Below are 10,556 nucleotides of genomic sequence, written 5' to 3' on the forward strand. Positions count from 1 at the left end.
AAGAGGATTAAATATTTTAATATTTACAAAAAGGAATCTATTTTTTTCAAAATTACCAAAAACAATTTAGTCTCCGAACACTCCAGCATTTTAGAAACTCGTTGGATAATCCAGCATCTTAATGCATTAAAATACATTATTTTATCAAAAATGCCCTCCAAATTATTAAAACACTAGACTGTCTAGTGTTTTAATAACTTACTTTAACATCCCTAACAATTTAACCTCCATTTAAAACACTCAATAGTAGGGGTGCAACTTGGTCCAGTTCAAACCGAGAATTGAACCAAACCGATAGCTTTGGGGTGGTTTGATTTGACTCGGTTTGGAACAAGTTGTGATTTAGTTCCAAGTTACAATAATGGAGAACCAATAAATTTGATTCGATTCTCGGATCAAGCTCGTATAAAACCAAACCAAACCCTTATGTAATAATATATATATATATATATATATATATATATATATAAAATTATTATTATGAATTATTTTAGGAGTTAGGATATAGTTTAATGATCTTTTATGGATAAACTAATGACTTTCTATTAATAGATCAGTGATTTATTTTATGAAATTTCATGTTTATTTTTTCATTAAAAAATGTTACTTATAATTTATAGAATATTGACAACTCATATAACCGAACCAAATCAATCCGACTTTAGTTCGGTTTGGGTTGGTTTGATTCTAATGGAATTTGGTTAGGTTGTGATTCTTATTTAGTGGAACAGGCCTATGTCGGTTCGATTCCAATTTGACCTCAAACCGAACAACTTAATTTATTTTTGATAATTTTTGAAAAAATAAATTATTTTTTATAAATATTAAAAATATTGAACCTTTTTTAATGATTTACCCTTCCAAATTTTTTTTGCGAGGATGTTCTCTATTATGAGAAGATTATCCTCATAAAAAATTAGTTGAATCTAAAACTTGTAAGTCCATCAAAAGTTGTTTACAAATTATTGATAAAAAATCGACGGTCTACATTTTAAATCACTTTTGATGGGGTTTAGAAGTTTCAGATTGGACTGATTATTTTTTTTTTCTAGGATGATCTTCATATCATAGAGATCATCCTCACAAAAAAATCAGATCAATCCAAAACCTCTAACCCATATTTTGAATTTTTTATATTATTACATTGTTTTTACATGTCTGATGATCCGTCACCACATATATATTGATCTCAGGTTAGGAGCATTTTCAAGTTAAAATAAAAGGAAAGAGAGATCCATTTGGGAGGGAAACTTTAGTTTCTCTCTTTTGCCAAAAATAAAATGGGATTAAATCAATTTTATTTATTTTATTGGATTGGATTGGATTTAGATCCAATAAGGACCCAATTCAATTCAACTCCTAAACCAGACAGACCCAATCCAACTGTTTTCAAAATGGATCTAGATCAACCACCACATATATATTGATCTCAGGTTAGGAGCATTTTCAAGTTAAAATAAAAGGAAAGAGAGATCCATTTGGGAGGGAAACTTTAGTTTCTCTCTTTTGCCAAAAATAAAATGGGATTAAATCAATTTTATTTATTTTATTGGATTGGATTGGATTTAGATCCAATAAGGACCCAATTCAATTCAACTCCTAAACCAGACAGACCCAATCCAACTGTTTTCAAAATGGATCTAGATCAACCACCATCCGGTACCAGTAGGACCCATTTGACAGACCTATATGGAAGATAATAGAGAATCTAATAATTGAGAGAAGCGTGGCCTTCCATCTTTAAATGATGGAAAACTGATCAGTTACTACCTATATATATCCACTTTATCTCAGTCTCTGGGCGTCTCTGTTCGTTTCTGGTGTCCTCATAAATCATAATCATTGTAGAGAGACAGAAAAGTAAATAATAAAAAAATTAGCCGTAACCCCCACGTTGTGGTGAATTTTTGAGATATGTCCATGTTTCCAAACTGAAGACATAGCCCCTCGACCTCAGTGCATTATGGAAGACTAATGAAGACAATGACCTAACTGCCCTTATATGTATAATCAAAGCCAAAAGCCCCCAAAATTTTCCTCCCCAAAAGTAGTCTTGCTCAAGCCCTTCAACAAACCCTCGATTCTTTTAGACCAAGAAATCTTGTCTACTTCCCAGAAACCCGTTATCTTACTTTTGAGATTTGAAGGTTGAACAACGATTTGTGAGGGGGCTCAATTCCGATAAACTCAAAACAGATTAAGTTTCTTAACAAAACCCATTATCTTCAACCTCCCCATAAGTTCCATCTTGGTTTTTCCTTTTTTTTTTTTTTTTTTTTTTTGTGTGTGTGAAAGGGTAAGAATATAATCATTAATTCGCACACTTTAATCCACCATTCCCTTAATTTTACAACTTATTTGAAAAAGTCAAAGCAATTTTGTGACTGATACCATCTTGGGGAAGAAAAGGTAGGGGGGTTTGAGTAGAAGATGAGGGCACTTAGGTCATTTATGTTAGCATCAAGGGGTCTGCAATCAGTTTAAAATTTTGGGTATCTCAACTATTTAGCAAAACCAGGAGGGGGCAAGTCTAAATCATCCAAAATAAAAGTTGTGGTCCTCAAGGAATCTTTCAAAAGACACAACATCCAAGGCCCTAAAAAAATAAACATGATGAAAGTGAACCATTATTCTTTTTAATCTTCAAAAAAGAAAACTGTGTGATTGAAACATGACCATCTCACCTTTTCACTCTCTTTACAAAACTAAATTATAAGTCCCAAGCACCACTAAGATGATTTTGTAATCTTGACCATTCGATGAGATTACAAAAGAGAAATCATCACACATTGCAGTTTTGGAAATCCAAATATTCAATAACAGCCATGGCTTTGATGATGATGATGATGTTGATGCAGGAATGCAAGAACCCATCACTCATTGAATCCAACATGAAGTTTCTCAAAATTAAACAACATATGTAAAAGAAGTTGAATGAAACATAAACCTGATTCTGTATTTCTGTTTCCTGACCCTTGACAATTTTGCTGAGATCTGCTCATTTCTACTAACCAAATAAAAATAGTTCACAAGATTCAAACAAGGTGAAGAGACACAAGGTTACGTTACAAATACAAATGCAGTACTGGGCGACAGTTCGCTTGGTATCCAATACAGAATAGATTATGCTGAAACAACTTACTTTTTTTACTACAAATTCTAAATCAATGGGAATCTCATCTGTTTATTATCCACTAGTTCATATCTCGCATCTCTTATGCTTGAAGAGCCAAGTAATAAAAGAAATCCCATCCGAGCTTCTTATCTCTTACACACCCTCTTAATAATCCTTACTACAACACCCACGCCCCTCCAAGCATTGACAAGTTATACTTAGTAGCAGATATTAAATAATTAAAATCAAGGACAAGATTATAGAACCCATACCTCCCCAGCTGCTTTCGAGTAGTATTCATCCATTTGTCCAGACGAAGTCTGGTGAGTCGAATCTGGGTCCAGCTACTGTCCTGTAAACATAGAGCTTCTCAACATAGCAATCATCTAGCCTTGGACTCGGAGGTCCTCTCTCATCAATAACCTCAACGTTGAGTCTTGCCATCTTCTGACCTAGCAGCTTACATGCTCCGAAACTTACTGAGCACGAAGACATCCAAAGGGATCGCATTGTCTCCAGCTTTGCCGCATTGGCCAAAAGGGCTTTATCACCAAATGGGCAGTCTCTGATCTCCAGTTTTCTAAGGCTTTTGCACCCTGATAGTAAAAGATGCAAGCCCAAGTCACTCTCCCCGGCAAAGGCTACCGATAGCATCTCAAGCTTTTTTGCATGAGTTCCAATGTACTCAAACACACGATCTGTGAGAAGACCAGAAAGGGAAAGGCGTTGAAGGTCCTTGCAGTGCTCAACAATGGCACCAAAGCCTGTATCAAGTGGTTGTTGAGTTAGGTAGTCGGGGGTCTGGGGCTCGATGATGCAGAGACGGAAACGAGTCAGGTTGGGACGGTTTCTTGCAACAGTAGATAGTGCTGCATTGGACATTTGGCGGCAGAAGTAGAGAACCGAATGGAGCTTAGGACAGCCCTCAGAAACAGAGATGAGGCCCTGTTCCGACAGTGATACATTCTGTTCCTCGTCATAGGGCTCAGAAGGGAACACTCGAAGTTCTTGCAAGTTCTTGCAAGATTCTGCAACGGCTTGAAGGCCGGTGTCTTCAATGTAATCGAGTACCTGTAGAAAGAGATGTCTTTCCATGAATAATGTAAAACGACATACAAGTAAAAGAAAATACCATTTTGTGGGCGAGAATGGAACGGCACGTACCCACAACTGCTCCAGATTCTGACACTGGCTAACAAGCCTGATGAGATGAGGGCTTTGGATACCAGCATAGTTCAAGTTCAAAGATTTGAGCCCAGCGCAGATCGAGTAAACAGCTGGAAGATAAACGGGGATGACATCCCCAAATCCAGACAAGCACTTGAGGTCCTTACAGCCTGCGAAGGCATCGGCAAGCTTTGTGTAGAGTTCAGGGCGGATATCTGCCGAGAATGCACCCGTACCAAGATCGACCAGTTGAGGAGCCCGACAGAGAAGATTGGGAAGTTTCTCAAGGGGTACAGTGTGGTTGAGCCGAAGTGTTCTCAGGTTGGTACACCTACTGACTAGGCGCTCTAGGGTAGAGAAGTTCACCTCCCCATCAAGGCAAGCAAAGTTGAGGGAAACCAAAGAAGTGCAAGACTCAGGGAAATGGCTGAGCCAATGTCCACGACGATCATCTACTTCGCACTCAGATAAGTCTAGCTCTCTTAGATTCCTGCATTAGCAAATGATGTTACCCGGAATTAAAGAAAATAAGGAAAACAGGTTCACTCCAAAGTCAGTAAAGAAATTGGAATAAAGTTCTCTTTTTCATTTCTTTTTTTCCTGAGGATTGCTTCTCACTACCTCGTCTACACAGAATTTCAATAATCCAAAAATCAAAATACCAGATTTAAAACAACATAAATAATTCAAAACTTGCTATAAATATGAACTTTACTTCAATCCCAACAAATGAATTACCAGAAAGTAAAATAAAAAATGTGCAGCATTAAAGAATCCAAAAAATGAAGAAATAAACAAAACCCATTCTACTAAACAGAATTTCAATAATCTAAAAATAAAAATCCCAGATATAAAACAGCATAAATAATTCTAACTTTGCTATAAATATGAACTTCCCTTCAAACCCAACAAATGAGGTTACCAGAAAGTAAAATAAACACAACCCAAAAGTGTGCAGCATCAAAGAATCCACAAAATAGAGAAATAAACAGAACCCATTCTAATTATTACAATAATACAAAAGTGAGAAAAAGAGAACCGAATCTGGGAATGAACCCACATTGCTCCAAGAACATCCATCCAAAATATGAGATGAATCCCACATCACATTAGTCATAACAAAACAAAAGGTGCGAAGAAAAGGTGACAAAATGATCCTGACTAGATTTTCCACATTACCCTTCAATACACCAAATCTCCACTAAATCTATCAGAAAAACAAAAGGTAACACAAGTACAACTAGAGCTTCGGAACCATGGATTCCTAGTTTACATGCAAGAAATAATCGCAATAGGAACAAAATCAAATCTTTTCACGAATCAATCATAAAATAACTTACCAAATCACTATCTAAACTAGGGTTTCAGCTCAATCTACCAAAAATTGAGTAACAAAATCACATCTTCCGCCCAAATTATCATAAAAACTAAGGTTTCAACACCACAAATCGAAAATTAGTAACAGAAACAACCATACCCCCCCCCCCCCAAAAAAAAAAAAAAGAGAGGAAAGAACTAAGAAACAAAACCTGCAATTAGCAGCAATGGCAGCTAATCCATCAGTAGTGAAACCCTCGCAAGACGAGAGAACCAAAACCTTAAAATTCTTAAACGACTTCGAGATCAACTCCAAGCTCTCATCCGTCACAACCATCCGCTTCAACCTAAGTTCCTCCAACAATGGATAAGCTTCCGCCATGGCCACGATCCATGGACACACAAACCCTCCCCAACCTTTCGGCACTAGATTGAAATCTGCAAAATGTGGTTTCCCCTTCAACGACACAGATCGAATCTCAGGAAACCTTCTGATCGCAATTCTTGGACTCACAGCGTAACAGTTCCCAACAAATATCCTTCTTCGACACCACCTCTCGATCGCGTACCACGACTTACAAACCAGAGAAATGGAGTTTCGGTCCTTATCGGACTGAATGAACAAGAAAACGTGCTCTAACACTTCTTCTGGAAACGAATACGCCATTAAAGAGCTTCGAATGTAGTACAGAAGTAGAGATTACAACTCCGTAGTTCGAAAGATGGATTTAGGGTTTCAACAAGAGAGTGCAAGAGATCTGAGCCGTCATTACAGTTCTTCTGGAAACGAATACGCCATTAAAGCAAACTTCGTTTTTCAGAACTTCAAATAGTACAGAAGTAGAGATTTGAACTTCGAAGTTCGAAAGATGGATTTAGGGTTTCCAGAAGAGAGAGCAAGAGATCTGAGACGCCATTAGCGACCTAAGATCGAACAGAGAGAGAGAGAGGGAGAGAGAGAGAGCCAAAGGGGATAAGGTTTATTTTATGTCTTGTTCGGATTTAAATTAACCAGGGTTAAGTTACTTAGGTTAAGAAAGAGCATAATCAAATAGCGGTTGAGATTTTGACACGTGGCTTTATTTTATAGGAGCCGTTAGATTAACGCTGCAGGTGTTCTTATCTTTTCGCAAGTCTCAACAGCCAACGAAGCGCAGTAGCGAAAAATACGAGTTTATACGGAAAAGTAGGCCGTAAATGTAAGAAAACTTAGAATATCGTTTCGGGAATTTATTGAGTTAAATTGGTAAAATACGTCTTGACAAAGTAACAAACCTAAGAGAAGGGTAAGTGACTATCCGCCCGTCCTGGCACGTGCAACGCTCACACATCACACGTATCAGATAAATAAATGTGTAGATAATCTCGAGAAGTTATTTCTCATATTGGATATCGAACACAACCTACGAACTCTCACTTCTTATAGGATTTGAAATTTTCATTGAGCCAACCCCTCAGAGATCCAACCATCCAATCTAACTCAAGAATCGGACAGAAATCAATAAGTCTTGATAAAGTTCTTTTATCATTGAAGAAGATTGAATTGTGAATATCTAATTATCGACTCAATATGTCTCTCCTTTGGACGAGATAGGTCACGACTTGACATGGCATATGGAAACTTGATTTTTTTTAATTTGGTGTAAAATATAAACTCTAATAATGACCATAATGTTACTTAATTTAATAGATTGTTTAAAAATTTTCAAAATAAATTATCACTTTTTTATTTATTTATGTGGAAGTTGGACTTGAACCCAGGACCTCAGGTTGCTTTGCAATGTGTCAAACCAATTGAGCCATGGGTCTCAGCCCAAATAGATTGTTTGGAAAAGGAAAGATTAAAAAAAAGAAAAAAAGTTGAATTTGCATCTACAGTACCATTCTCTTTATTGGAATAATTGCTTGGAATCAAAATCAAGTAGTTTTATTATTGGTTTAGTTTGAATCATAATCACCTAAAAATAATATAACCTAATTATCAAACTTTGTATCCTTTAGGAACAAAACTAAAATGATAAAACTTGAAAAACATTGTCAAATTTTTATTTTTTTAAAGATTTTCTCTTTTCATTTTGCCATGCAAAAATACCTTGATATCTAACAAAATCAAGAAAATTATCTCAATTATGGACCGGCCTCTTTAATATAAATACCCATCCAAACATTTATAGCTCTTGGTACGTAAATATATGAAATAAATCAAATATGACCTATTGACAATCCTAATACATCTTGCTTCCTGGCATTACTACCCTAATCGTAGAAACGGTCGATTGATCATCTAAAATTTTGTTATATGATCATATAAATTATTCAATTTGATTTTAAAGTACTGCATGAAATTAACCACACAATAGAAATTGAAGCAAATTGTCACATTCAAGTAGGTTCATTGGTGTGGGTCATCGTCACAAAAATCATTTATTTTTTTTAAGAAAAACCCGATTAAATCACAATTTTTTCAAAATATCACGATTAGTCATGATTTGAATCATATTTTTTCAAAAAAAGTTACGGATTATTTTTGTTTTTAGCATTTTTTAAGTATTAATTTTCATTTAATACATAAAATACACATTTTTTATACTTAAAAAAAAAATTACTTTTTAATTTATCTAATGTTTTCCCCATTTTATCGACTTTTGCCCATTTTTTTAAGCTTTCTCTTATCGAATTATTCTTGAACCCTGACTTTGTCACTATGGTATGAGTACGAGAAATCTTAGTATAGTTTGTATTCGTGTGTGCCACTTGGAATGTCAGAGTATTATACAAGGTAGTAGGCGTACCCAAACACAAAAACCTTATGTTAATTGGTCCAAAAGTATTACATTGCACGATCCCTCCATTGTCGATCCCATATGACCATGACATAAGGGCTCTCTAACTGATTTTCTCAATAATTTGCATTCATTGAGATACTCAACAAGTAATCCAACTCTAGTCTTTGTCTCTATTGTTAGCCATAGTATCGTTCCTCCAAAAAAAATTATGATGTTCGAGTCAAATCATAATGTAATTTTTAATGAAATCTAATGAACCATACAAATGAATTTTACAGTTATTTGTAAATCAAAACCTATCTTCTTCATTTTAGAGAGATTTATCGAGCAGACCTATTTGTTGCAATCATATTACAAAAATCCCTTACTTTATCAAGTTTGTTATCGAACAAATCTTTACTTTATGAATCAAGCGAGTATAATTAACTTTGTAAATTTCAAATCTTACAAAGGGTCGTTAGGCCCACATGGATTATCAAATTGGAAATCCAAACCACATACTTCTAGATTCCATGTAAAAAAATTAGATTAAAATGAAAAAATTCGAACAAAAATCCTTTTTGAGCTTAATCCAAGGTGTTAAAAATGGATAACTACCAAACTCCCAAATTTAAGTATAAAATTCAACAAATAAAACTAACATTTTTTCAATTTTTTTTGTTCAAAGTTCTTACAATTTTTTTTCTTTATAACCATGTGGCATCAGATCATGTCCTTGAATGCCAAAAATTGATGCGGTTAAGATCCACTCCAAGGTATGTTGAGTGAAAAATTAACACATCAATTTGAATTTTATGACGTGAATCCCTACTTCAAGGTTTGCTGGGTAACAAACTTGATAAGGTAAGGTTTGGTAGGCAACAAACTTCATAAAGTAAGGTTCTCATGGAATTGTCAAAACTCTAAGGGAGTTTCTGTATTTATTATGATCTTATAGTAATTATCTTTAAAGTCATGTCAGAGTGACAAAGAACATTACATTGTTTCACACATTGGTGTGCACATAACCATAGATGCTTCTCAATCGTATCTCGATGAAATGCATCTATGACTTTGTTCACACATCCACATCAGCCATGTGTGAAAAGATGTAAATTCCAATGTCACTCGATCATTTTTCTTATCTTAATATATCTCAATGCATTTAAAGTTAAATATCCCTATTAGCATTCTAAAGTCATGATCTACTCATTGAGACAATGAAATCTTATTGGGGAGACAAGATTCTTGCACAATTGTATGATTGAGATGTCTTGTACTTTTATCTATACTAGAACATAATACATGGATCAAGAAATATAAACATATATACTGTTTTTTGATAAATTATACGTATTTTATAAGTTGTACAAAATGTTAAAAGGACAATATAAAAAATCCCTCTCAAGTGCACATGTACGTCATTGACCGAATTATTGAACTCTCCCAATAAAATGACGTAAACACCCTTACTAACAAACACAAATGATTCCCTCTCGCAAGGAGTGTTTTGGTATTTTAATTAAAGGACAAAGTAGTTTGGGTTGTATTGTGTAGTTGTCCTTTTATGATGTAATACATAAAATTAAAAAAGGAACGGTTGAGATTTAGAAATGGGAGAGATATGATCTGTACCGTTAATAGGTGCACTCTACTTTACTTCTTGGGTCTGGTAGGTGTCGTTATCGACAACAACTGTAAAGATTGTCAATATAGTCTTCTTCTTCGAATCGTTTAAAATGAGAGAGAAAAATTGGATACTACCAATAGTATTATAATTATATTATTACCTAGTTTAGATCATTTTGAAGTGCTTATTATCATCAATCTTTCAGTCCAATTAGTGGGCCCAATGTAACAAAAAACTACTCAAGTAATTAAGCATATATAAACAGTCAATTCTAGACTTCAATTTAGATGTTTTTAGGCCTATTTTGATAAATTAATATCATCATCTCATGGGTTCACATTGATATGAGGGTTGAGATTGATAAGAATGTGTTCAACATGAATAGTATATAAAGTATGTTACAATTTACAATGGTATAATGATGTTTCATGCATCTTTCTCTAAAATAAATATGTTTTAGAATTTTTAGTATTAATTTTTCAATAATTTTCCTGAAGACAATGACAACGAAGATAATGACAGTAACGATTTGTCTTCGAGGACGTACTATGAATTATTGTGT

At 34.6% G+C, this 10,556-nt stretch overlaps 1 protein-coding gene across 1 annotated transcript; it reads right to left on the bottom strand.

The window, feature by feature from the left end:
• Positions 1-2,930: 2,930 nt before the first annotated feature.
• On the bottom strand, positions 2,931-6,563 carry LOC147395926 (protein TRANSPORT INHIBITOR RESPONSE 1-like). The gene is made up of 3 exons (XM_086450648.1): positions 5,812-6,563; positions 4,280-4,772; positions 2,931-4,186 (listed from the first exon to the last, which is right to left on the bottom strand). Exons 1-3 carry the CDS (start codon positions 6,264-6,266, stop codon positions 3,413-3,415), a joined length of 1,722 nt encoding a protein of 573 aa, XP_086306774.1. The 5' UTR covers positions 6,267-6,563; the 3' UTR covers positions 2,931-3,412.
• Between the last annotated feature and the right edge of the window lie 3,993 nt (positions 6,564-10,556).

Source organism: Akebia trifoliata, chromosome 8 (genome assembly GCF_017979445.1).
Source record: "Akebia trifoliata isolate Shusen 1 chromosome 8, ASM1797944v1, whole genome shotgun sequence".
Lineage (NCBI taxonomy): Eukaryota > Viridiplantae > Streptophyta > Magnoliopsida > Ranunculales > Lardizabalaceae > Akebia > Akebia trifoliata.

Bases quoted from the DNA above. Each gene is read 5' to 3' on its own strand.
- LOC147395926 (XM_086450648.1), bottom strand. From the start codon at position 6,266: ATGGCGTATTCGTTTCCAGAAGAAGTGTTAGAGCACGTTTTCTTGTTC. The intron at 4,773-5,811 runs GTTTTGTTTCTT...TTGCTAATGCAG, and splicing joins GCCATTGCTGCTAATTGCAG to GAATCTAAGAGAGCTAGACT. The intron at 4,187-4,279 runs GTACGTGCCGTT...CTCTTTCTACAG, and splicing joins AGAATCTGGAGCAGTTGTGG to GTACTCGATTACATTGAAGA.